This window comes from Lemur catta, chromosome 2, assembly GCF_020740605.2.
Source record: "Lemur catta isolate mLemCat1 chromosome 2, mLemCat1.pri, whole genome shotgun sequence".
NCBI classification, from domain to species: domain Eukaryota; kingdom Metazoa; phylum Chordata; class Mammalia; order Primates; family Lemuridae; genus Lemur; species Lemur catta.
This window is the reverse complement of record NC_059129.1, coordinates 52072099-52099306: the sequence shown is the minus strand read 5'-3', so window position 1 is coordinate 52099306 and position 27208 is coordinate 52072099. Positions and strand designations below refer to the sequence as shown.

At 51.5% G+C, this 27208-nt stretch overlaps 1 protein-coding gene across 4 annotated transcripts; it reads right to left on the bottom strand.

Annotated features, from left to right (window-relative positions):
* Positions 1–385: 385 nt before the first annotated feature.
* On the bottom strand, positions 386–26571 carry TJAP1 (tight junction associated protein 1). Of its 4 annotated transcripts, XM_045542025.1 has the most exons (11): positions 26485–26539; positions 25891–26037; positions 7959–8056; positions 7139–7261; positions 5457–5485; positions 4560–4721; positions 4298–4364; positions 4025–4054; positions 3135–3242; positions 2936–3019; positions 386–2187 (listed from the first exon to the last, which is right to left on the bottom strand). In XM_045542025.1, exons 4-11 carry the CDS (start codon positions 7235–7237, stop codon positions 1084–1086), a joined length of 1683 nt encoding a protein of 560 aa, XP_045397981.1. In that variant the 5' UTR covers positions 7238–7261; positions 7959–8056; positions 25891–26037; positions 26485–26539; the 3' UTR covers positions 386–1083. The 4 variants fall into 4 exon arrangements, with proteins under 4 accessions (XP_045397981.1, XP_045397978.1, XP_045397979.1 ...); XM_045542022.1 differs by lacking the exon at positions 4025–4054 and having other exon boundaries at positions 26485–26571; XM_045542023.1 differs by lacking the exons at positions 4025–4054; positions 25891–26037 and having other exon boundaries at positions 26485–26564.
* Positions 26572–27208: the final 637 nt, after the last annotated feature.

Genomic DNA, 27208 nt, shown 5'->3' with positions numbered 1-27208 from the left:
ATTGGAACTGTCAAACACCACTAGGGGGCAGTGCCATCCCAGGCATAGCCCAAGCTCCAGGCTACGTGAACTGGTCCAAAATTTCTCAGAACAGGACTGGCCCAGTCTGGGGCAACGCCTTCCACAAGCCCTGTAAAGATAACTAAAGAGTTCACCTCCAGAGCTGGGCTGGACCAGGCCCCCCCTCCAAAGCGAGATTCAGGGGCCCTGCTGAGGTTACTGAGGTGCCCCCTCTCCCACGACCTGATGCTCTGTGCCCAAGGAAGCCCCAGGCAGAGTGGGGCAAGGGGGAGTCACTATCAGACTAGGATAAAACTAGGACTGGGAATACTCAAGAATGGGAAGAAGTATGGGAGAGGGAAGGTCATTAAGACACATTAGGCCATACCAGTAAAATAGTTTTATTTAATTTTAAAATAGTCATCAATGTGAAAATTTCCCAAAGCTGGGAGTAACAGTCTAGAGCCAAGGTTGGGAGGGGAGCCAGGCCTCACCTAGAGCCCAGCTTGAGGCCCCTAAACCCCACCCTCCCTTCCAGAGGGAGGGAGGAAACAGCTGAAGGGAGCCCTGAGTCAGTCCTCTCCCTCATCCCCAAGGGCCAGCTGCACCACACCCCTGTGGGCAACAGCTCAGGGAGAGGATGTTGGGAGAGAGGGAAACAGGCAGAAAACAGGAATTAGAGGTTAATGACCCCAATGACCACCCCCCCACCCCCGGCAAAATAAACAAAACTCATGACTATGAAAGGAGGATGGAAGATGAACACTGATAAACCCCTCAGCTCCCCAGAACAGCCCAATCTGGGCAAGGCTGATTGGAGGAAAGGGCCTGAGACCCAACTGCATGTTACCTTTGGAGAATAAATATTCCAAGAAAGGGAAAAACCATGAGGCAAACTGTTGCCAGTCACAGTCAACGCAGCTGAAAGGCCTGGCGTGGCCCATCACCTCACCCAATCCACACAGGGACAGGGCTGTGCAAGTCTGGAGAGAGAAGAGTCCTAGGGCTGGGACCCTGAGCTGCAAGGGTGTGGGGCCTCCTTGCAGTCCCAGTGCAGCAGTGGCAGGAAGGCAAGCAGGGGCCCTAGTTGAGCAGGTTGCCCTGCTCCTGGGCCTGGGTCAGGCTGTCCTTGCGGTGCAGGTGGTGTACCCCCATTCTCTTGGGGCTGCGCTGGGGGCGGCTGGAGCTGGGGAGTGGCCAGGCCCTTCCCTCAGCGTGGGAAGTGCTAGGCCCCTCTTCTGGGCCACTATCACTGGGTAGCAGGCTCTGGCGCTCTTCCTCAGGGCTGACGGGCAGGTTCAGCTCTTCCTCCTCCTCCTCCTCCCTGGGAAAGCCAGAGTCAGGTTCTGTTGGTAGCAAAAGCCCACTCTCATCCGCTGCGGAAGAAGGTGCCCGAACCACCTCATCTCTGTCAGTGGGGCTAAGAGCAAAGTGGCGCTGCAGCTCCGGGAGTGCATCACATCCAAAGGCTGTGCGCTGGGCCACAGCGGCAGGTGGCGGAGTGCGGTCCACAAATGCTCGCTGCCAGCTGGCCAGCAGGTCCTCTTCAGAGCTGGCGGAGCTGGCGGGGGCACTGAGCGTTGGAGGGGCTGGGCTGGGCTGGTGGTGGGGTGAGGTCTGGGCTGAGGCAGGGCCACTGGGCCCTGGGCTGGGGCGGGCCCGCTCACTCCCCTCCTCCACCAGGCTCAGCGAAATGGCCTGGCGGGTAGCGTAAGTGCAGTTGGGCAGGGGACTATTGCGGGGGATCCGAACCTTATCCTCAGAGAACTCTATTACCCTGCGGCCAGGATACAGTGGGTGCGGTGGAGATGGGGTGGGGTAGGGGCTTAGCTTCTCAAAGGCCGGCAGGGGCAGCTCCTCCTCTGGGGAGCCCCCTGCAGTACCCAGAGAGTGGCACTCCCCATTGGGTTGGGGGGTGGGGCTGCCAGGGACCGGGGGACTGGCTGGATCACCTGAGGCACCCCCACTCATGTCCACGTGCACAAAGACATCCTCAGCCAAGGGGCGCCCAGCACTGCCCGACTGTGCTGAATTGAGCAATAGAGACTCTGGCTTCTCCAACACCCGGGCAATGACTGAGGTAGGCACCACAGACCCTGGGGCCAAGCTGGGAGCAGGGCCTGGGCTGGCAGCCTCTTGACCATTGTGCAGATGTTTCCGAACCATGTCCTGTAGCTCACAGGGCAGCTGAGGTGAAGGAGCAGAAGAAGGGGAGAGACATAAATGGTCGCAGCTGGAGACAGCTTGACTCACAGCAAAAATAATGGCTACCATGTTCAAGTACCACTGTGTTCTCAGTGCATGCCAATACATAACCTCATTTCACAGATAAACAGGCACCGTGGGGATAAAATAACTTGAAGCTTTTGGTTAACACAGGCAAGATTTGAACCCAGACCTGCTGCTGCTGCTGAGACCTGTGTGCTCTCAAACTTCTATTTCCTCCACCTCAGCAGTGGCTTCTACCCAAACCAGACTTAAGTTTGGAGAATCTGTACTGACTAGCGGCCTTAGAAATACCTTTATTTCTACAAGCTGCATCAACCTTGGGCCTGAGGCTCTGGGGTCTAGAGTGTGCCCCTTGGGGGAACAGCATCAGATGGGCCTAATCCTCTTGCAATATGCTGTGGCTCATAGCTCTGGCCATTCCCTCTTCAGGACCTTCCTGCATGGGATCCTAAAACTGAGTCCCTCTCTCCCTGTCTCTTATAGAAACACCAATGGGTTACCCCTAGCACTAGCAATGAGCCCTTCACAGCATACAGGACACCAACCAGTGGCAGAGTTGACTGGCCTAAGAGGCAAGATGGAGGCAAGAGGAAGGCACAGTGGAAAGGGGGGAGTTAAAGGCAGGAGGATGGAGAGAGGTGCAGAAACTGGAGTTAGAGGAGTCCTAAAATCACTGCAATAGTGTGGGGGGGGGTGTTCTACTCACATCAGCGAACTTGTGGTTACGGAAGTGGGACTTGTTGCACTTAAGGAGCTGCACAGCCAGGTTGCAGTCCAGTCGGTACCGCTCCTATAGATACAGACCTGGTTCAGAGCTCGGCCTGGCCCTGCCCAAGGGAGCAGGGTGGGGCCAGGACAAAGCCAGCCACAGGCAAGGAAGGCCCGGGCAGGCGAAGTGTACGTACATTGAGCTCCTCCAGCTTGTTGATGGTGTTCTTGGCATCCAGCAGCTTGTTGGTCAGCTCCACGATCTCCCAGTCCAGTGTCTTCCTATCCATCTCGGCCTTCTTGATCTGAGGCACAGACTTGTGGTAAAGCCAGTCCACACCCCAACCAGCCCTTCCTCCCCTGCCTCCTCCCAGCCCAGAGACACAGGAGGCCACAGGTGCTAGGGCAGCCAAGGCAGACAGACCAGAGACAATGACGGACAGACAGAAGGAGACCAGGAACCTCTTCTGCTCTCCGGGCTGGCTGAGGAGGGAGGGGGAGTTTTCTGACTGTGACCTCCTGCCATCTGGGCCCAGGACAAAAGCAGTATTGGAGCTGCCCATCCCTTCAGGGGGGTTCCGGGGGTTCCAGGGGCTCTAAGCACCAGGCAAGGCAGCTGGTACCTCAGAGGCAGTAACTGCAAACCAGGGGGCTGGAGCCTATGTGTGCAGCTGTTTCTAGAATCAGGCTAGGAAGACAGAGAAGGGAACAAGGCTAGGTGGCAGCAAGGGGCACCTGTGAGGTTATCTAGTTGAGCAGGGAGGGAAGACAGGTTCAACAGTAGCCTTTTGATCTTTAGCTCAGGAACTGGATCTGCAGCCTCCCCTCCCCGCACATAGCTGGGGTTTGCTGCCACTGCAGCTGAGAGCTGTGAGTGTTCAGTAGTGACATCAATCAGTCCCTCTGCTAGAGCTCCCAGCTCTGTCCTGGGAGGGAGGCACTGACTATTAAATGGGCCTCACACAGGGAAGAGGAAAGGAGTGGGTGTACTCAGGTGTGCTTAAAGGGCAGAGGGGAGTAACAATCCCATATCTCAGCTGAGGAGGAGGCCAGGGCAAGGGAGAAAACACACAAACTCAGACGCAACTGCAAAAATCCAGCTGTGGCTAAGAGAGGCCTGAGAGGAGAGTGCGGCAGCAACGGTGGCAGCATGAGGGGAAGACGAGGAGAGAAGAGAAACAGCGTGAGCATTAAGACAATTCTGACTGGCACAGCACACTGAGGTCCCCTCCCCACCACTGTCCCATCCCGCTGTCTCCTCCCCAAGCCCCAGGGCAGAATGGCATTCCCCTGGCAAAACCTAGCCTGCTGATATGCTGTGAGCATAGTACCAGCCAAACTGCCCTCCTGGACAGATTACCAGTGTGTGCAGCTTGTCTTCCAGTTCCTGGTTGGTCCTCTGGGAAGCCGTGTAGCTGTTCTGCAGCCTGTAGACGGATAAAAGGGTCAAAGATCCTCTTCAGGCCCTACTCAGCCCCTCCTCAATATTGGGGCAAGTTGTTCTCCCCCCTCCCAGGACTTCAGTTTTCTAATCAGAATCAGATGACCTCTGAGGCCCCTTCCAGCTAACCTATGAATGGTGAGATGCATGCATGTGTGCGTCTGGTCCCACATTCCCACACCTGCGGAACTTGTCCTTAAACTTGTCCAGCTCCTCGCGGCTCTGGCCCAGCTCCAGCTCCAGGCAGTCCTGCCCGATTTCCAGCTCACGCTCCAGGGCCTCAGTGCGTCTGGTGGCGGAGGCCAGGCGCCGGCGAAGCTCTTCATTCTCCTGCTGCAAGAGCCTGGCGAGGTGGGGGTCAAGGGCAAAAGGTCATCAGAAAGAGAAGGGCCAGCCCGGAAGCTCCAGGCTGGGCTCAGGAAGGAGAGAGCCAGGATGACATGAAGGCAGGCAACTGGGTGCAGGGAGATTCCTGGAGACGCAGCCTGAGTTTAGGGCAGCGTATTCCACAGGACTGCTGGCCCTGAGAACACAGCCTGTGTTGGAGGGTGCGGGGAGGCAAAGGGGATGGTGGAGGACAGTCGACCTCCCCCCACTACTGAGAATGATAAGACAGAACTGGGGGATACAGCTCCCAGCCTGTCTCTGGTTACAGCCAAGCCAGCTGGCCACCAAGCCCCTGGCTCCAGTTTCCCCCTGCACTACCAGGCTTCTCCATTATTCATCCCTTGGAAATCCAGCCCACACTGCCCTCCTCTGACAGAAAGAGCTTTAGGGAAACAGCTGGCACAGGAGGGCCACTCTGTTCTCTTTGGAGCCAGGAGCTAGGGAAGGGCTCCCTGGCAAGAGCAGGGCCCTCAGTGCCATCCGCCTCCTGGTTCCAGGCTCCCTCGGAGCCCATGAAACAACAAAACTCCTTTTTCCAGAAAGAACATCCACAACATGGAACCTCCTCCTAGAGTTCCTAAAACAACCCATCCAACTGTTACTTCTACCTAATCAAGAAAAAGTCCAACTGTACCAACAGCCTAGCCTGGAGCTAAGAGGGACAGAGCCAAGGCAGGCAGCAGATACTCACTTCATCCTTTCCGTGTCAGTCAGGGGCTCCTAGACAAAAAAGAACAGAAGCTTGAGGCTCCGCTGTGGACCACTGGCCTCTTGGCTGGCTCACCCTCCAGCCAGCCATACAAAGGCCCAGGTCTGAAGCCCAAAGACTCCCACAGCAGAAGAGAGCTGTGGGCCCTCTGAAGATTGAAGCAATCTAGCAATGCCTGGACAAGCCTAGATTGTGTCAACCAGAAGATTCAAGAACCCCATGCAAGCTTTACCCTTAATCCTAAAGCCATTTTCAAATGGGTTCCGGTACCCGTACTACCTCTCCCTAGGGATAAAAAGGGCCTCCCAGCTGTTCACTGTGCTCCTCGTGGGCTGTCTCCACACAGCCATGGCAGAGATCTTCCAGAGAAGTGAAGAAGCCAGGCTGGGCTACAGAAGAGTTCTGAGTCCTGACAAAGCCCTCTCAGCCCCGTGGGGGTAGTACAAAGGCAGAATCAGGATCTCCTGGAGGCTCAGGAGGAACAAGTAGGAGAGCCTCTGAGCTAATCCTGATCGAGGGGAGTGAAGTGCCTTATCTGGCTTTTAACCTGCCCCACCTTCCCCAAACCCCTGTGTTGCTCATGACCTAAGAGTCAGAGCTCAGCCAATCACAGGGAAGAGCAGGCACATGCTACGTATGGCAAGCGGGAAGCATCAGGGCCTACTCCAAATGGAGCTAACTGCATCAGAACTACAGTCATGGGCAGGAAAATGAGATACGTGGCCCAGATCAGATCATGGACTTTGGAGCCACTGACAACTGGATTTGACCCTGTTCTACCACATACTGGTTACATGACCTTAGCCTTGCTGAGCCTTAGTTCTCTCATCTATAAAACTGGGGAAATGCTCACTGGGTAGCACCTACGGTAATAGCTGGTATTTTTATTTAATGTTCCCTGAAGTAGGCAAGTCATGGCATTTTTGCCCCGAATCTAACCAAAGTGGGCCACGGTGTGCCTGATGCTCAATATCTGCTGACTGTCTCTCGACTGTCTTCTTTATATCTGCTCCATGCACTGCGCCGGGGTGGGGACACGGCAGCAAGGGGGGCAAACCTCTGCAGCACCCGTTTCCTCCTGCGAGCTTAGTGAGGGAGGAGAGCCAGTGTGGAGTCTGTTGTGCAGCTGACTGCAGGCCTCCCAAGAGCACAGCCTGCACCTAACAGTCCCTGGAGTCCCTGGCCGAGTGCGTGTTTAACAAATGTTAGCCAAACAAAGCAAAGCTGGAGGAAGGGTGGGACAGTGGAGAGCAGCTGGGCTGGTGGGAAGCAGCTGGAGCACTGCCTCCTAGTAGCCCCCAGAGGGGCCACAGGTTAAATGACTCTCCTCCACTACGGAGGACCAGAGTCCGGCCTCCAGCAGGTTGGGACCCCTCACTCTGGGGGGCTGCCTCTCACAGGGAGAACACTGTACAGGATCACTCCTGCTAAGCTACGAAGACTCTGGGGTTCCCTGACGTGTGGACATATACTCACAGATAGTCCCCCACGAGCCTACATTGCCCCGACCAGCACTGCTGAAGCTATGGGACCCCAGCCCACCCCAGCAATGCTGTACTCTCACTCTCACTCAGGACCAGAAGCTCAGGCAGGAGAAGTCAGCAGACACCTAGCCACAGGGGCCTGACCCTGCCAGCCAGGGCAGGGCTACCAGTCTTGCTGACCTCCTGCTCAAGCCGGGATCCAGAAATTTCCAGCCTCAGCTCCCGATGTTCCGGTGGTGCCTTACGGTAGGGTTTCTTAGCAGGGGCTGCACTTGTCATTCTGGGAGGTGAGGGCTCCTCCACCTGCCAAGGGGAAGCAAGGAAAGAAGAGGCTCAGATGTGGTCAGAGCCTTCTGGACTGAGAAAAAAATGGTAAAAGGGGACATATGTAAGAGCCACCACACAGGCAGACAGGCCTGGGCCATTGCTGGGGTCATTAGAAGGGCTGGACTTTGGTGTGTCAGTCCCCATGGGGCAGGGGAGTACGGAGGGTGGGGCACGGGTCCACCGGGGAACAGACAGGTGGAAACAGCAGTGCCTAGGGCCTGGGCACAGGAAGGGGTGTATGACCCGCTGAGAGTGGCGTGGGGAGTAAAAGCAGCCTGCCACTCTCCTTTGTGGCCTCCGAGAGCCTCAGAGGGAAAACTGCTCTGTATGTATCAGTTTTCTCAACGCTAAATTGGGAATAAGAATAGCACCAATTTCACAAGGTTGTGACGATTATGTAAAGCACTTAGGAAATGTTCAATAAATGTTAGCTTTAAAAAAATCATAACCAAAAAATAAGGGTTTGAGAACATTCACCTAACCCAGGCTCCTCAGCGGGAGTCTCTAAGCTCAAGAGAGCTGTCTGGCCACAGCCACGAAGGCCAAGCCCCTCCAGCCTCCACCACTCCCTTTTCACTGGCTCCCACCAACAGAGGACACTTGCCTGCCTCCTCACCTGTAGCCTCCCCGGAAGGGAGCCAAACGGGGGGCACAGGCCTCGGCAGGGACATACCGTCTGTTTGTCGGCAGCTCTCTCCGTTCCGCTGTCCGGGAGTTAGCCCTCGGCTCTCTGCATCCCACGGCCCCTCCACTTCCTCTAGCCAACAGCTCCTGAAACCAGAGAAGGGAAGAAAGTGGAAACCAGGTGTCAGCCGCCTGTCTGTCAGTGTCACAGGCCTGCCTGCCCGGTCTCGGACCTGGAAGTCCCCCCAAGGGAGAGCCAGGCAAGAAGGCCAAGGAGCAGGGGGCCTGAGGGGAAAGCGGTGGAGGCAGGAGACAACCGAAAGCACTGGGTTCCTGCCTTTCTCGGTGACAGCACTGTCACAGGCCCAGATGAGACATGGGTGTGTCTGTGTGTGTGTTCATGGTCTCAACTTACCACATGCCCAATTCTAGAATAGGTCTGGTTCTGTCCTGTCCCTACCCACTTCATCTCCCAGACCTTTCAGAGTCTGGCAACAACCAAGAGATCTGGGGAACGTGGTTTACAAATGAGAACACCAGGAAAAAGCCTGGAAGAAATGCAAGATGGGAAGAGAAGATGCTGGAAAGAGAGTTCCTAGCAATGTTTCCAGAAGGAGCTCAAAGACTACTGTGTACAATGGGAGTCAACAGACTTCACAATGAGCAGGAGTAGGTCCCGGGAGAAAATCTGAAAAGGCAGAAATTTAGAGCAATTGTTCTCAACCAGGGCAATTTTGCCCACCTCATTCCCCCAGGGACATCTAGCAAAGGCCTGGAGACGTATTTGGTTGTCAAAACCTAGAGGGGAGAGGTGCCACTGGCATCTAGAGGGTAGAGGCCAGGGATGCTGTTAGTCATCTACAACACACAGGACAGCTCCCACAACAAAGAATTACCAGCACAAAATGTCGATAGTGCCAAGGTTGAAAAACACTGGTATGGAAAACCCAAGCCTGGGGAGTTGAGACAGGTCCCAGGCTCAGTTCCAGGCTGCTTCTGACACGCTGGGGCCCTGGTAACTCCCTTCCTCACTGGATAAGCCTGTTCCTCATCTACACAGAGGTGGCTGGACTGAGTGACCTGGGAGGTCCTCTCCAGGTTCTTGGGGTTCCCAGACGGCCCCACCTGTAATAAGCTGGGCCGCAGCATGGGGGCAGCAGTCACCACAGTGATGAGTGGAGGCAGAAACCTCAGTTGGCCTTCTGGGCATAAAAAAAACAATCTCTTCCCGCCCCTATCTACCTACACAGAGCTGGAGGCTGAGGGAAGCCTTGCGGGCTAAAGCATGTGTTCCTACCGTCGGGACATGCCCTGGCCATGACTCCTGTCACATTCCAACAGGGCCTGGGGCAGGAAGAGTGGTGAGGGGAGACGGAGGGTGGGGAAGCAGGAGTGGTCTCCCTCCTCTGTCTGGGCAGCCTGGTCCGTGGCTTAGGGTTCTGGGGGAAGCTGGGGCGTTGGCAGCACAAGCATAAGCCTTGAGCCACGAGCCTCCAGCCCCCGCCCCTTTGACGGGAGGCAGAACGTGTCCCCACAGGGCACGAGCAGCATGCTTTGTGGGGCTGACTCCCTGCACAGGAATCCGGGCGGGGCTGAGAGGACAGCACATTCCTGGAGTGTGGGAGAGCAAACAAGTCACCCCACAGGTTCCTTGGGGCTGCCCATCCAGAGGGCCCCAGGGTGGGAGCTCCTATGGCCTGAGGGAGAGGACCAGAAAGTCCCAAAGCAGCCTGGGTACCTGGGTTCTGACGCTCAGAGGGTGTGTGTTGGGGCGGCGTGCACAGGAGTTGGAAAACAGGGTAGGGCCAGAGACACAGAAGTAAGAGACACAGGGAATCAAGAGCTTCCACAAAATCAAGGGGCAGCTCTAGAGAGCTGGCCTCTGGCTTCTCGCCTTCTGTACAGAGAAGCCCGGTCCTCACTCCCTTCACCCATCTGCCCCCAGTCAGCTGAGCAACCCTTTCTCTCTGCAGGCCCTTCCTCTATTCTCAGCCTCTCCTCTACTTCCCTATCCCTGTTCCTGCCGAGGTCCATGCTGCCCTCTAGGTACCAGGACACGTGTACTCGTGGCGGAAAGGCAGGGAGGACACCACCATGCTCAGGTGTCTGTAATTCTACCTGTAAAGAGAGCTGCTCACTCCAGGCCCCGCAGCCCTCGCTCTGGTTGCCACACTCATCCTGCTTATCCTGCCTTGCCCTGACCGTAAGTCCCCACTCCATGGCCCTAAAACACCTATTTATTCCCAGGCCAGAGATAACCTGGCTTGCAGAGCAGGGAGGACACTGCGGATGTGGCTGGCAGTGGGATGGGTAGGAAATGCAGACACAGATTCTCTGGGCATGGGGGTGGTGGAGGTTATTCTCCCTCAGCCAGTCTACTCTTTCAAACACACCAGTGTCAGAGGGAGGGGAGAGGACTCCCAACTAAGGAAGCAGAAGGCAATGCCCACTGGGGACACAATTCACTGAGAAGCCTGCAGTGTTCCCCAACACCAGCTGTGCCACTCCCTGCCCCACGTCCATACACACAAGGGTGTGTTGGGACACCCAGGCCCTATTCTAACTCCTGAAATCTGCTAAGTGCTCCAGATCCAGCCAATGAGGGGCCTGTAATTCCAGCACTGAACCGGGACACAATGGGCCTGGCAGCCCACTGTCAGGACCAGAAGCACCGCAGGGAAGGTGAGAACAGACGCGGGGAGGAAAGCAATGCGAGGTGCAGTGGACAAAAAAGCGAGAGCAACTAGACAGTTGGGCCCACAAGCTGTGAGAAGAGAAAAGAGATGAGTTGGAAGGCACCAGAGCAGTCCCTCTAGGAACACTCAGCTATGCACGTGGCCTCTCCTGGCCACATCTCCCTCACCCAAAGGTTTCCCAAATTGCCTTGGAGTGTTTCAGCCCAAGGAGGACTCCCAATCCCGTGCTGAGGCCACCAGGGAAGGCAGCTAGACAATGCAGAATGGGACATGGGCCACGACGAGCAAGCAGCACCCAAGGACAGCCTCTGGGGCCTCTTAGCTTCTGGATGCTGAGCTGGCTCCAGGGCACCTCCAAAAAAATAGTCTTCTGGAGGGAGAAGGAAATCAATAGGAAAGAATCCACCCTGCCCCCACCCCAAACTACCGGGACTCAAGGAATTGGGGCAGATGACTCAGGATGAAGGACTACCAGGTCATGTGCTGGGTCTGGACTACAAGAACAGCTGTGCCCTGGGAGAAAGGTTGAGGCCTAAGCTAAAACCTCTGGCTGACCCAGCCTGGCCTAGGACTCCTTGGGCTGGACCTGCAGGCACCGCTGAGGGGGAAACCAAGAGCAGCGGCAACCCCTTCCCCATCCCATGAAGGTGAAGTGAAATGGGAAAGGGGCTCTCCTCCCCACTCACCACCCCTACCCTGCCCACCCATCTAACCGTGCCCCCTTCCTCTTCTACACAGCACTCATTCTTCACTTACTGAAAATCAGTTCAGAGGAGAGACTATTTCATATCTAATGGGGCGGAGAGGGGGTGATAGCTTCCTAATTGCCATGTTGCAATCTGCCAGTCGGTGCAGGCCGCCTGTTGCCGCCTGCCCTGTATTAAATACCTTCTCCCTGATTACAGCCCATGGGGCACGATTAGCTGCCTTCAGAGAACAAAGTCTACCTTCATTAGAAATGGCACTCAGCACTCACAGTGAAGCTGCACTGTGAAGCCAATGAACAGCGTAGACAGAGACAGATGTAAGGTACAGTCTACACCAGAAGCTGGCTGAGTGGTATCCTTTAATCAAAGGACAAAAAAAATTGCCAAGCATCACTCTTTAACCAGCAGATGAGACTCATACCTGCTCCCTTTTGTGGGTATGTGTATTTTGACCAGGGGCTTCCACCATGGTCAGAGATTGCTGATGCTGGAGACAGAGTGAGATAAGAGAGAAACTTCTTCAGAATCCCAATTCTCTCCAACCCATTATACTTACTACTACTTCCAGAAACACCCACAGGGGGGCAACAGCAAAAAGGCTCAAGGCCAAGAGCCGAGGATACCCTCCCACTTCTTTCTGCCTTCCTTTTTGCTCATCAGTCCAAGGCCAAGGCAAAGTCAAAGGAACAGGAGAGGAAGTATATGCATCTAGCTTTCTCCCTGCTGAGGGCTCAGAGGCCACCCCTCAACACTAGCCCAGGACAGGGAGGAATGAATCCAAAATGGATGTGGTTCTTCGGCTTTTCCAACTTCAGCCTTCCCCTACCAGATGTCTCCTTTCAGTTCCTCAAGTTCTGCACTACCTCACTCCACACACAGCTCCAGACCCGGGATCAGCTGCCCTGCCCTAGAGACCAACTGTCTCCCTACTCCCACATCACCAACACCCCTTTTAAGGAAATACGGCCCCAACAGTTTATCTGGGCTCAGATCATTTCCGAACCTACTGATAAGCCTTTCTGCTCGCAGCTGTCAATGAATCCAGCAAGTAAAGGACCTTTAGCTCAATCCTCTGAATCAGGGAGGGCCCACACACCACCACAAAAATCATCAAAGCTCTTCTTTATAACTCACTCAAGGACAGTTAAATGGAAGTTGGTAATCACTACTGCTTTTAAAATGAAAGGAAAACCCAGTCCTGTTTCAGAATATACCAGCTGTGTTGTATGTTGCTTTAATTCCCTCGGAAGCCAGCAGGATATAAATAAATAATAACAATAAATACAGGCCCTTCCTGTAGCCCCTAATAAAACACTAAAACACAAATGTCTGATCACACAGGGACTGGGGCCTCCCCATCAGCAACTGTCTTGAGATGTAAGCCTTGGATATAGAGTCTCTGAACTCTACAAGCCTGTGGGCAGCTACGCCCCACTGGGGGTCGGCTACATCCCTGCAACCCAAGTCTGGCTGCCTCTCGAGGCTCTGAAATCCAGTCTCTGCCTCCAACTATGTTCAAGAAACATACCACCACCCTGCAAGGAACAGCCCTGTGGCCAGGTGACCCAGCAGTGGCCCTAGGGACTGCCCATGAATGTCCCAACCCCCTGCACCAATACAGCAGCCCCTCTCTACCTTGACTGCTTGGGCAACTGTGAGCAGAACAGTCCCCCAGCACAGCGAGCTGATCTTACCAAAACTGGGTTCAGCCTCCCCCACACAATCCCCCAGGTGCCCCTCCCACTTGTCACCAGCCCCCAGCTTCCGGCATGCAGCTGTTTCTGAGATACATGAGCAAAGCCCTCAGCAATCTTGGGCGCGTGGCAGGCAGGCAGCCAACAGCTCACGGAGTGGGGCCTGGGCAGAGGTTCTGCTATGAGCCGATGACTAGTCTGTGCCCATGCCAGCCCTGCTGCCCCTCCAACAGCTATGCCCGCTACCCCTCTGGGCAAGTACAACCTCACCCTCTTGGGACAAGCTGCCTGCAGCCCTGGCCTGGCCCCCTGCCTACTCTGAACAGATAGACAGGGTTTTGAAAGCCAAAAAGGGTGGGAATTATTCTGCCTCAGAGTAATATGAGGACTCAGAACTAGTGCTGGTGACCTGTGAGAGCTCACCTGGCTCCCCACCTGAGTAAATACCTCAAGTCTAACCACCTGGCCTCTTACCCAGGCAAACACTTGACAGGAACAAGGGGGCCGAAGACTAGTGATGATGAGCCAAGCCAACCAACCCTTCCCCTCAACAGAGAGATCGCCACACAGTCCCCAAGTTCATGGCCTGCATTTCACATTAGACCCTATGCCCTCTCCTAAGGAAGGGCAAAGTGAAGGAGTGGCCCTAAACTAGGCCTCAACTCCAGGCTTCTTTTGCTTTCCTGGACAAACCAAGCCAAAACGCCCTCCAGCTTGCTAACTCCCTATTCAGGGTCTTTAAATATCCCTACGGCACCTACACCCTCTCACATTTACACATATCCAGCCCATGCTGTTAGTTAGGCGGTCCCTGTCTTCTCCCTCCCAGCCCAAGGAAAACAGAACCCACTTAGAGGGCCTTCAGTCTCAAGTACGCCCTGTCTAGCCTACCCAGGACTGCACTGCCTCCAGAGGCTGGAGACACAGAGTCTGTCTGGAGTTACCTGTGAACAACAGAGGGAAGAACCAGGCGTCCAACCTTCCCATTATTTCCAGACCCTCCTTCTCCTTCCAAGCCTGGTGGGAGGGAGTCAGATGGGAGCTTCTCCATTCCCCAGCTGCACTCACCAGTCTCCCAATATGAGGCCAGGACCTTTTCTGGGCCAAACATGGAATCCAAAGCCAGGTCCTGCTCCTCTCTTGCTGAGGCGCCCTTCCCAGCTCTTCTCGGCTAAAGTCCACCTGAAGCTCCAGACGTGGAAGGGGGTGTGGGGCCAAACTCCACCCAATCCACCTCCCAGGGCAACGGTCGCCAATGGGAGCACATCTCAGGTGGGTACCTGGTTCTGGGCTCCAGCATTCAGTTTAAGTAGCTTCACTCTTTGCCCAGGGAACTCCCCAGAGCCGGGCCAAGGTTCTCCTCAACCTCGCAAAGCCCAAAGAGAACTGTGCAGCTGATCCTACTTCTTATCCCAGGGTGAGAGTAACGGCGATGCTATTCAGACTTCCCCTCTTGATAACGGGAGGAAACTATCTGGTCTAGAAGAAAAGTCCCTTCCCACTCTAGTTCCATCTGCTTCTGAGGCATGAGAAGCAGAAGTGGCATGGTAACCGAGGGTTTTCTCAAACTTTGTGGTACTAAAAGCACAGATTAAACAGAAACTCCAACCAATTCCGTTTTAAGGGCGAACTGAGGAGCACAGTGCAGACTGGGGGGAGGGTGAAGGGGGTGGTGGAGCCCAGCAGCAGGCTGGTGACAGGCAGGTAGCTGTGCAAAGGAACTCTCTATCCTGGCCATAAAGGGGGCACATCCCATCCACAGCAAGGAGACTGGGAAAATGGAGGGGACCCGGTAGTAAGGACAAGAAAGCAGAGGAGATGGCACGATGTAAGCTAAGGTGAAGAGGCAGCCAGGCTGAGGGGAGGAACAGAGGACAGAGGCTCTGCTGGTGGTACCCTAGGGCAGGTTAGCTGGCCAAGGTCAGACTCACAGGGATAGTGTCTTCTCCCCAACCAGCCAGCTCTCCTGGTTAGTGCGGTTAGCGACAGACTCATGGCAGACGCCCTTCAGGCACTCCATATAAACAGACAGCTTGGTTTGTGAGCAGCCCAACTCCGGAGCTGCAAAGAGAGAGCAGAGGAATGCCAAGCTGCATGGTGCCTGAGAGGACACATTGCACTCTCCTGACAGGGCAAGTGCCTCCAGACTTAGCACCAGACCCTCGGGGGCTTTCTCCCCTCCAGAAATCATGCCAGGTAGAGGTGGAGCACTCCCCCTGCCAACCAGAAAGGCCAGTCTGCTGACCCCAGGCCACAAGGCTCTCTGGCTGGTCAACAGAAAGGGAGGACAGCTGTTGTGGAAGGGGGCACAGCTCCCATACCTTGCCTATTCCCAAACACTGCTGCCAGTCTGCACCAGGGCTCCGAACGTTGGGCTGTAAGAACAAAGCCACCCACAGCTGCGGCTGTCACCCATCCCATGCTTGTACCAGCGGAGTCCATCACACCACCTCCCACAGGCTCTGAAGAAAGGGGCTGAGAGAGAACCAGCCCCAGGATCAGAGGCTGTGACAAGAGCTGAATCAGAAAGCACAGTACAATGGGGCAGTGTGTGGCACGGCTCAGAGCTAGGCCAGTGAAGGGTAGGGGTGGCACACTGCCACCTTACAGTTTCTGAAAGGGACAGGGGATGGAACTTCCCAGGCTGTCAGCTCCAGAGGGACCTGCAGGGTTGAAGGATGAAGGCTACAGCCAGGCTTCCCAGACCATCCACCCTCTCGGAACGAGCAAGGCTGAAAAAGGCTAGTTTCCCCATCAGAGCAAAGCAGGGAACAGCAGAAATAACTCTTTCCTGAAGCCTTCAGAACCATCCTGGGGGAAGCGACACCTCCCAGCTCAGAGATCACAAGGCAAATGTGACCACAGCACTGGAATCCCAGACACCCCACAACTGTGGTCCCCAACTCCCAGGCCACAGACCATTACCAGTCCGTGGCCTGTTAGGAATCAGGCCACACAGCAGGAGGTGAGCAGCAGGCAAGTGAGTGAAGCTTCGTCTGTATTTACAGTGGCTCCCCATCCCTCACATCACAGCCTGAGCTCCGCCTGCTGTCAGATCAGCAGCTCATTAGATTCTCAAAGAAGCCTGAACCCTACTGTGAACTATGCATGCAAGACATCTAGGTTGTGCGCTCCTTATGAGAATCTAATGCCTGATGATCTGAGGTGGAGCTGGGGCAGTGATGCTAGTGCTGGGGGGGCGGTGGCAAATACAGATTATCACTAGCAGAGAGGTTTGACTGCACAATAAATCTGATGCACTTGAATCATCCCAAAACCAACCCCTCCACCCCCAGTCCTTGGAAAAACTGTCTTCCATGAAACCAATCCCTGGTGCCAAAAAGGTTGGGTACCGCTGCCCCACAAGATGTGTCCCCTGAGGCTGCAGGACAGGATTATAATACACATATCTGCAAACACCCACTGATGTTAAACAGAGAGCAAGATGTTGGCAGGGAAAAGACAGCAGAGGGGCTCTCTCTCCTGTTCTAGGAAGCCCCAGGCTCTGTGATGATTCTAGGTAGGAAGGGAAGAACAGTCACCACCCTAGCCCCACATATGGGCCTGGCCTTCTCTCAAACCTAGGGTCAAGATTCACGCAGACAGAAAAAGCCTCCAATAGGCTTCCCAACTGCCTCTCACTGGGCTCCCCACATTGCTCTGACTACAGCCCCAGAGCTCAAAAAAAACCAAGGCCTGACTGGAGAAGATGAGACAATAGTCTAAAAGAGAAAGAAGACAATTCTTCCAATAGACCCTGACCCTTTTCTAGACTGGTAAGAAAACAAAGCCACTGACAGGTGACCTTCAGAATCCTCACCCACAAGAAAACTCAAAAAATACCAAGTCAGCTAGGCATGGTGGCTCACACCTGTAATCCTAGCACTCTGGGAGACTGCAGCAGAAGAATTGCTTGAGGTCAGCAGTTCGAGACCAGCCTCAGCAAGATTGAGACCCCGTCTCTACTAAAAACAGAAAGAGATTTGCCGGGCAACTAAAAAATAGAAAAAATTAGCGGGGCGTGGTGGCGCACACCTGTAGTCCCAGCCACTTAGGAAGCTGAGACAGGAAGATCGCTTGAGCCCAAGAGTTTGAGGTTGCTGTGAGCTAGGCTGACACCACAGCACTTTAGCCTAGGCAACAGAGTGAGACTCTGTCTCAAAAAAAAAAAAACAAAAACAAAAACAAAACCCAAGTGGGTCTGGGTCTGGTTTGCTTTTAGAAGGTGAAGCACCAAGTGACCTGGCTAATTCAAGGTTTCAGAAATCTGGAGTCACTGCACTAAAATAGGAAATTGAGAAATCAGATCATTTATCTCTTTTCCCAGCCAAAGAAGAGAACAGTGAAGGGGAGAAACACACATGAGATGGGAGTGCTGATGCCCCCACATGGTTCTTGTATCCATCCCGATTCCCACTCAAGGACACTGTGCCAGACAATTTCATCTCAGAATAAATAACAAGCCCGCAGAGACAGGTAGAGTGCCTGCGTGGCGAGGACCTCTAGTCAAGCTTCTCCATCCCTCCCTGGGAGCCAGCCCCAGAGGAACCAGTACACTGGGAAGGATCCAACAGGGACTATTCTACTCCTCGGGAATTTGTTAAGTGAATAGAGCAAGTTAAAGCACAGTACACATTAGTACTGAGTATTGATACATGTTGAGGAATGTCCTGAAGTATACAAAAATGATTAGAAAGGTGCACGATAAACAGTGGTTCCCTATCTTTGAGGAAAGGGGTTAGAGAGAAACACTGGGAGAAGAAAGGGTGGATCTTTTCACTTTTTATTTTGCATACTTTTCTATATGGATGGTATTTTATTCGAGGGACATACATTACGTTTATGATGAAACCAACAGTTCCTAGATAGACAAAAACCCTCCATCTATACTGTGTTTTACCATTCTAGAAGCACTTTCCCTTCCATTATATTTCCTTTGATCCATATACTCTAGTGAGGCACAAAGAACAGGTGAAGTTCTTCCATTCTGAGGTTCAGAGAAGACAAGTGACTTATTCAAGATCACAGGCAGAACTGGGACAGAACCCAGCTGCAAAGCTAGGAAAGCTCTCTTCTCCAGGGAGCCATAGGAAAACCAGGACAATTCTGCCCTGACATCAAGACCCTCAAAGACTTCTGAGATTGAATTCCCTACTTGGCTTCTCCGTGAAGGTGTAAAGAGGCCACTGCTCAGTACCCAAAATGATAAACACAGAGTTCTATCCTATGAGTTAGCTGAATGGAAGTCCAGGGCTTTTGGGTCTAGGCTGACTTCCCAGTAGGTAGACCCTCACCTCAGGGTGCGAAGTTCCCTGCCACCACATAGAAGCTTCTTACACAAAGAGGGGGCCATGTCCTTTATAGATTCTCTCACTCTCTTTCTCTCTCTTTTTTTTTTTTTAGAGGCAGGATCTTGCTCTGTCACCCACGCTGCAGTGCAGTGGCATGATCATAGCTCACTGTGGCCTTGAATTCCCGGGATCAAGCAGAACTACAGGTGCGCACCACCACACCTGGCTAATTTCTTTCATTTATTTTTAGAGATGGGGTCTCACTATGTTGTTGCCCAGGTTGGTCTCAAACGCCTGGTCTCAAGTGATCTTCTTCCTCAGCCTCCTGAGTAGCTGAGATTGAAGGCACGAGCCACCACACCCAGCCCTTTATAGATTCTGTCACCTACCAGACCGTTGGTTGGCACCTACAAGATATCAACTAACAAAGAAGAGGTCCCGTCCTTCTACTCATGGCCAGTCCAGGAGACTCAGTCCCTTTGAAGGCTAAGGTATACAAACAATCCAGTCCAGCTGGCTCACCCAACCTGTTCTCAAACCTGCTTAACATACAATGCAGTGTATCACTCCCACCAAGATGCCATCGGTAAAGATATGCCACAATGCAATGCACACTCCCACACCATGGAATAAGGGGGAGAGTCGAGGGAAAACTCCTTCATTCCATGTTTAGCTATTGGTTTCATCCTTTTGATTTATCTGGGCATTAACAAGGTTGTAGTAAGTCTTGGCTGTGAGCACAGAGCACACCTAGATGGGATTAGCAGTATAACCAGAAAAGCAAGCAGGTTGTAGTGGGCATTGGAAGGAGCTTAAAGAATTACAAAGAAGATCCCAGCAGCCAAAGACTTTTTAGGAGATGCTAATTAAGCAAAAAAAGCTACTGTTGTGTACTTTACCTCCTCTTTTAACCCCTTCCTGCTGGCTTAGGGAAGTGTTATTAAAATATACAAAGGCTAAAAGGGAGACAGCTGAAGCCAAGCACCTGGAGGATCATTTAACCACATGAATTCAACCCTAGAAAATAATTAGTAATGTTATTGTTAACACTAGCACCTTTTGTTTATGCAGGACCTTTCTTCCTAAGAGCTCAAAAGGTTTTGCCAGATAGATTCCATGTGCTTTAATCTCACTGAGGAAGAACCAGGATGGATCACATAGTAGCCAGGATTGTTCAGCACTTACTATGTAGGGCCTAAATGTTTACCCTTCAGTAAAAGATCTTGCCCCTATGAAGCTTCAGAGATAGAAGATCTTACTCCTAGTAAGGAGTAACTCCTAGTAAGGTTAACTGCCACTTAAACTACAGCATGGTGCGTGCTCTGAGACACAGAAAGGTACCTGGCTGGGACAAGGGTTTAAGGAACAGACAAGGCTGCCCTCCAGAGAACTCAGACATATCTTCCTCATCTGACCGTAAGTTCACACTGGAGTACCACCTGGCATTATACACTTACGAGGTCTAAACTTCTGGAAAGAAGTTCCTTTGGTGTTTGTTGGAAACTGATACCCTAAGGACCAGTACCCCCCATCAACTACACCAGAAACACAAAGGTAAAGAATGGATCATGACTCTCAGCTTCCAGCACTATTTCTGGGGAACATCCAAGTTAAAACTATTCTGTGGCACAAGAAGACCATCAAAGCCCTAAGAAAATGCGGGCCAAGAAGTCTGGCTTCCTCAATACCTGGATGTTCCATCAGTTTCACTCAACATTTTTCAGTCCTAAAAAACTGGAGAACACAGATCCTGAAACTCTCCATCCAGTCATCCACTGCATGTAGCCTTCTGTCTATCCCAGCTTTAATTATATTACAAAGCCACCATCTAGCCGCCCCTGACTGTATCCACAAGGTCACCACCAACCTCATCAGGACTAGAGAAGGCCAGCATATCATAATCCATCAAAGGAGTCACCACAACACAAAAGATGGGGAGAAGCATCAACAATCTTTGCACACAGGTTGCTCACTGATGTTCCCAATCTCATCTTTTTTATTGCTTCATGATGAGAAAGGAGACTCTCAATCTTACTCCCACCTCAAAAATGCTCCTGGCAACCGGGTGTGGTGGCTCACGCCTGTAATCCTAGCACTCTGGGAGGCCGAGGCAGGGGGGGGGGGGGGGGGAGATGGTTTGAGCTCAGGAGTTGGAGACCAGCCTGAGCAAGAGCGAGACCCCGTCTCTACTAAAAAATAGAAAGAAATTAGCTGGACAACTAAAAATATGTAGAAAAAAAAAATTAGCCAGGCATGGTGGTGCATGCCTGTAGTACCAGCTGCTCGGGAGGCTGAGGCAGAAGGATTGCTTGAGCCCAGGAGTTTGAGGTTGCTGTGAGCTAGGCTGACGCCACGGCACTCTAGCCCGGGCAACAAAGTGAGACTCTGTCTCAAAAAAAAAAAAAATGCTCCTGGCTACCTGGCAGAAATCAAAAGGTGTATTCTAGCCTGAACAAAACAAAGCCTTTTCTTATTCACAGAGTTTTCCAAAACGGGATTCATTCATTCAACAAATATTTGCCAAGTGTCCTTTATAGCAGGCACTATGCTACGTGCTGTGAACTCATTATCACTAATGCTCAATATTCCTGCAAAAAAAACGTCACCCTCATTTTAGAGAGAATGAGATCAAGAATCCCACCGGTTAAGAAACTTGCCCAAAATTGCACAGGTAGTAAATGGCAGAGTCAGGATTTAGAGTAATTCTGCCTAGCTCCAAAATCAGACTCTTTTCACATTGCTCACCACCATCCCCACCAACACCCCTCCACCTCATGATCAGGGAGGGTCCCTCCTCCACAGGACAGCAGCCCAGTGAAAGGAGACAAGTAAACAGAGACCTCACCACACTACATGGCAAGTGCCAGAACAGAGGTTCAAACAAAGTGCTGTGGGGGCCAAGAGGAGGAACGGAAAGCAGAGGAGGCTTCTCACTGGAGGTGACAAAGGAGCTGGGTCTTAGGGGACAAGCAGTTTCAGAGACAGAGGTGAGCATTATGGACCAAGTGAAGTGCATAGGCAAAGAAAAACAAAATAAGTGGATAGCCGTAACAGGTTTGGGAGCAGTGGGAAATCTAGGAGCAATGAAGCACCGGATCAATGAGGTGTAATGGCAACAACTCAGGCTAAAGGGTTGGGTTTGGGCCACAGTATAAGGAGCCTTTTGCATGCCAAGCTAGAGTGTAGACTTTAACTTAAATAAAGAAGAACCCATGGCATTTCTAAGGGGAGAATCTTTCATGGGAAAACAATTTTGACAGCAGTATGGGAGACAGATTGGAGTGGGGGGAAACTGTCCACCACCTTTCATTCATTCTGCGGGCACCACAGCATTATAAAGCACCTGTTGTGTACCTAGCACTACTCTAGAAATACAATAGTGAATATAAGACATAGTTTCTGTTCTCAGGGCCCTTAGTCTTGTGAGAGTCAGATGAGTAAATAGGCAATTATGATACAACATGATAAGTGTTAGACAGATGCTCAGAAGGGGGGCACTAAAGGAATGTGGGGTCCTAAAGGAAGTGACATTTAAACTGAGACCTGAAGGACAAAAAGGTAAAGAGTGGAGGGAGGAAAGGTCAGGAAATGCATTCCAGACAGTAGCACCAAAGTGGGCAAAGGCTCAGAGACTAGAAAGAATACATTCAGAGAACTATTAAGAAACTGAATCTAGGCTGAGCGCTGTGGCTCACCCCTGTAATCCTAGCACTCTGGGAGGCTGAGGTGGGAGAACTGCTTGAGCTCAGGAGTTTGAGACCAGCCTGAGCAAGAGCAGGACCCCCCATCTCTACTAAAAATACAAAAATTAGCCAGGTGTCATGGCATATGCCTGTAGTCCCGGCTACTTGAGAGGGTAAGGCAGGAGGATGGCTTGAGCCCAGCGCCCAGGAGTTTGAGGTTGCAGTGAGCTATGAAGACACCATTGCACTCTACCCAGGGAGACAAAGCGAGACTCTGTCTCAAAAAAAAAAAAAAAAAAAAAAAAAGAGGCTTAATCCAGGTGAGAAATGAAGGCTCCATTTACCTAGACGTCCTTGGCACCCTAAATATGGTGGTGACAAGGAAGTGAAGGGATTGAATTCAAAGATAATACCTGAATAATGGGCATTATGAGGAGAAATTGATTTAAACAACAAAAAGAAAAAGGTAAAGGAGAAGAACTAGTTCAAAATCTGTCAGTTTTCACCTTGCAATTCAATCATTTCCTAAAATGTGACCTGAATCCAGAAATCTCAGGACTTCTACCAAAGCACAAAGGTTTACTCTACAGAGATAACACGTTTTAGCATGCTGACTGCAACACAAACCAAGACAAAGTACACTATCCTGAGATACACAGCTCCTAAGTTGATGGAGGAGGGGAGTAACTGACAGATGCTGTTTACCTTTCAAAACCATAAAAAATAGGAAGGTTCATCACAGGGCCAGGTCAGAGTTCCTAGGGAAAGCCCAAAGTCTTGAGCCCCCAACTCCCTGAAAATCTCAGTAGACACAGGCGTGTGCCTACACTGAAGGCAAGGTAGAGAGTCATTTACAGAAGAAAAAGATGGGCCCTGAGGGTATGTTAAATAGACAGGACATGACTCAGAAGGAGGGGAAGAGTGAGTCTTAAATACAGGGCAAAGGAAAGCCAGTCAATCAAACTCTGGGCACACCTCTGCCCCAAGGCTGCACTGGGCCTCCTGCCTTGGCTAAAGACAGAACTGAGCACAGTGCCAGGGCCTTCTTCAGACAACACAGGCTCTAGCAGCACATTTGTTTTCCATTTTCCCCTCAAGCTGAGGGGCGGGAGCTATTTTAAATGCCACCTATTTTTTTTTCTGTGTTGTTTGCTATTTTAAAAAGATTACATCCAGTTTGTCTATGAATGTAATACTACTCGACAGCTCATGTCAGTGATCAAAGTCAGAAATGAGCCTTATATTTACACCTACATTAAAGAACACACACACACCCCTTTAAGGTATGCTCAGAGTGGATCCCAATGTCAATCTGTCCACCCAACCCAGGCCCAAGGTTGAATCATGTCACCAAGTTGAATCACGAAGAAAGCCCAGATTTGCCTAACACGGCACAACAGGCTCCCTTTCCACAGTCTCTGCACCAGTTACTATTTCTGAGAGGAAGGAGAAGACTATGATGAAGAAAGAGCTCAGCCTCCGAAAAATTTTCAAAATAACTAAAAAAAAATTTACTATAATATGGGTATATATCTAACCATCATGACAAACAAATAAGAGATACAAACTGGACTAGGCATATTTGAAAGTTAACTACATAACAATCCCAAAAAAAGAAAAGGAAAAAAAAAAAGTTCAATCTCTAAAACCAGATTGCCTGGGTTCAAATCCCAGCTCTGCCATTTACTAGTGGAATGACCTTTAGCAAATTACTTAACCACTCTGCCTCCATTTTCTCACCTGTAAAATAGGGATAATAACAGTGTCTATTTCATATGGCTGTTACAAAAATTACTTAATATTTGTAAAGCGCTTACAACAGTGCCAGGCACATAGAATGTGCACAATAACCATCATCATCATTATTATTATCATCATCACTCAACTGCAGAGAAGATAATTCTACAGCCTCACAGCTTCAAATAGGAAGTCACTGGTATTTTAATATGGCTTTAAAGAGCTTAATGAGGATATGCTCACTATATACAAAATCTATACTATCCTAAGGGTGTGCTTCATCTTCCTAGCATCAGGCTAGCAGCCCAAACCACTACAGATTCCCCATAAAAAGACAGCAAGTTCAACTATAAAGCAGAAATTAGTGCTGATATCTGATTAATGTAACAACTGATACTTACTGAGTGTGAGGCACTAAGTAACCACATTAGTGTATTAACTAATTTAGCCTCACAACAACCCTTTGCAATAGGTATTCTCACCATCCCATTTGATCGATGAGAAAGCTGAGGCATAGAGAGCTATGCAATTAATAAAGGTCACAGAGCTACAAACGGCAAAGTCAGGATTTGAAATAGGCAGCCTGGTTTCAGAGTTAGTACTCTTAACCACTACGTGTGCTCACCATACTATCCTTGGGTGATTATAATTACAATTTCCAAGGAGGCACAAACTGTCCTTAGAAAAAGGTGCTCAACCTTCTAGAATTGGAGTCACCACTAAATAAATGTCATCAGTTCTTCAGCTGCCTGAAGGTAATGAAGCTAGCCTAGTAACAGTGATTTGGGTTGTTCTATCTGGAGTAAGCCTTTTAGAGGGTGGGGAGGAGGCAGGGAGCAGATAGTTAATGAGTTCTAGATCAAACAACCAGACCTCCCAGTCCAATCATGAAGCAGATGCTGGTCCTGAAACAGGCTTCAATAAGAAGCCTGCTCCCAACTCTGGCTTGGGCATAATAACCACAGGGCACTAAAGGAAGTGAGGACCACATTCACTGTTCTCTCTGGTTCCAGTCCCCTTCCCTTCTCTCTAATACCAAGTCCACTACCACTCAGGCCATGCTTAGTTTAGTTTGGCTAGTGAAATTGATTTCTTTTTAAGTGCTTTGGTGAGGAGAATACAAAGGAAGAAAGCTACAGAAAATAAAAGGGCAAGTCCCATAATCCTTTCCTTCCGTCACCACACAGTCCAACTGTAAAGCAGCCCTCAAATATCAGGGTTCTCAGGGACAGGGAGTGAGGTAATAAACATGCACAGAGCTTTATACCAGTCAGCTTGACTTCTTACCATAAGCTGATCTTGGTCTTTTCTTTTTTAAGACAGAGTCTTGCTCTGTTGCCCAGGCTAGAGTGCAGTGGTGCCTTCATAGCTCACTGCAGCCTCAAACTCCTGGGATAAAGGGATCCTCCTGCCTCAGCCTCCCAAGTGGCTAGGACTACAGGCGTGCGATATGACACCTGACTAATTTTTTTTTTTTTATAGAGACAGGGTCTCTAGAGCACGTTGGTCTCAAGCAATCCTCCCACCTCAGCCTCCCAAAGTGCTAGGATTACAGGCATGAGCCACCATGCCCAGCCTGATCTGGGTTTCTTTTTCCTAATCCCAATCTGCCTTTGATACCCCTTACCTCTGATATCCCCAAGCCCCAAAATCCACATCCCCAGAGGAACACTAATGAGCCCTTCTTACCAAAAGAGCAAAAGTAGACAGGCAGCAAAAATGAATTCAGGAGTTAGTAGCAGCAGGTACCTAAATGGTCAGTGAACACCATCAGAAACTTATTTTCTCATGACTCTCCAACATCTGTCACCCACAAATCTCCACTGCCAGGCAGAATGCCAAACTGAAGATGTGACGAGGATATTGAAGAAACAGTGATCACGTAGGAAACTGCTTGTGACAGGGATGCGTTAAAATACTTTCAGCCTAATCTCCAGGCCCTTGTCCAATTTGGCTTGCAGAGGTGAAGGCACACAGGCTCAATTCTACACCAGTTCTCAAATCTCAGCCTGCAATCTAAGCAAAACGCTAATTTAGGGACCACAGGCAAAAGACAATCTCTATACAAGAGCACCCTTCTCAGATGAAATGATTCTCAGCATCACTCTAAGCCCATGCATCCTGCTCTCAGGGAGCATGCCAGCCAGAAATCTGTCATTGGAGGCCACCTTACCCGCTCTGGGGTGGGCTGGGGCAAGTCGCTACCTCTTCTTCTTTCCAAGTAGGCACTGTGATTTCTTCCAGTCCCCGGGGCCCCTGAGTCTTCAGCTGAAATTGGGGCAGATGCTGCTATAGGAGCTGTGGAAAGCCTGATCTAAGCCTGGAAGAGGGTCATTTGACTGGCTTTAGTTCCTACCTTAGTAGATCTGCCCAGCATCCTTTCTCACGATCCCCCTGTACTAGAAAAATCCCTTTCCCCTCCCACCGGCCTGGTACAGTCAGGCCTCTGTCCCACGCTCCAGGCTTCTTTACTCTCGGCTAAGAAATGCTCCTCCAATTCGTGACTCTGCTCCTCCAGGGCCTGTACAACACCTCCGTGGGGGTTCTCTCGCCCCAGATTCCCTCCCCTAGGATTGCCACAGGATCCTAGGCCCCCTCCCCTCCGCCCCATCTCCTTTATTTCTCTCCGCCTCCGACCTTCCTCCATTCCATCTCCTCTTCTCAACCCCGGAGCTAGTCTCCCCTCCGTCCCTACTGCATGCTAGGGTCCCCGAGATTCTCCCCAACTCTAGCCTTCCCGCCCGACTACTCCAATCCCACAACAAACTTTCCGCCGCCGCCAGCCGCCTTCAGACCGCCATCTTGCCGCGGGGCAGGCCGGGTAGCGGCCCGGGCCGCGGGAATCCCCACGCACTCGGCGCCGCGCGTCATCGGGGGCGGGGCCGCGAGGGCGGGGCCTCGAGTTGGGAAACCGGGGCACCAGGTGATGGGAAAAGATGGGGATTATCGAGTGCAAGGGGTTGAAGGCCTGGCCACAGGAGGAGGAGGAGGGAGATGTCAGGGTAGGGCAATGGCGGGAAGGGGGAAAAGACTTGTACACACACACACACAAAACAAGATTAGAGGAACACAGCTGAAAAATATAGTGGGAAAGAGGGTTGTGCTACTGGTTCCCTATCTTCCAAAGAATAAAATCAGTTTTTCGGCTTGGGACGTGGAGATCCGCATGACCTAGGCTCTTCCACCTTCAGTAGCCTCATTTTCCACCCCTCCCTGGGACTTCAGTTTCCCAAATTGTCCTGTGTTTTCAGGCCATCAGCCTTAAGATATCCAGCCTCTCTTCTCCCTTGCGTGATCAATTCCTACTCATCCTTCATTCAACCCCCAGTTCAAATGCATCTCCTCCGGAAAGCCTTCCTTTGGTACTCCTTTTGTTGGGCATCTCTAGCAACTTGCACATAATGTTATTGTAGCTATCCCATGCCAAAATTATTTACATGTTGTATCACTTTTGCCCTGCTGCTCCTTCAGGGCAAAAACTATGTCTAATT

What these genes read in the sequence shown, in the direction of transcription:
- TJAP1 (XM_045542025.1), bottom strand. Translation starts at nt 7,237, where the DNA reads ATGACAAGTGCAGCCCCTGCTAAGAAACCCTACCGTAAGGCACCACCG. An exon ending in GATCCCGGCTTGAGCAGGAG is followed by an intron (nt 5,486 to 7,138) that starts GTCAGCAAGACT and finishes TTTTTTGTCTAG; the next exon opens with GAGCCCCTGACTGACACGGA. An exon ending in AAGACAAGCTGCACACACTG is followed by an intron (nt 4,055 to 4,297) that starts GTAATCTGTCCA and finishes CTCTCCTCTCAG; the next exon opens with GCCTCTCTTAGCCACAGCTG.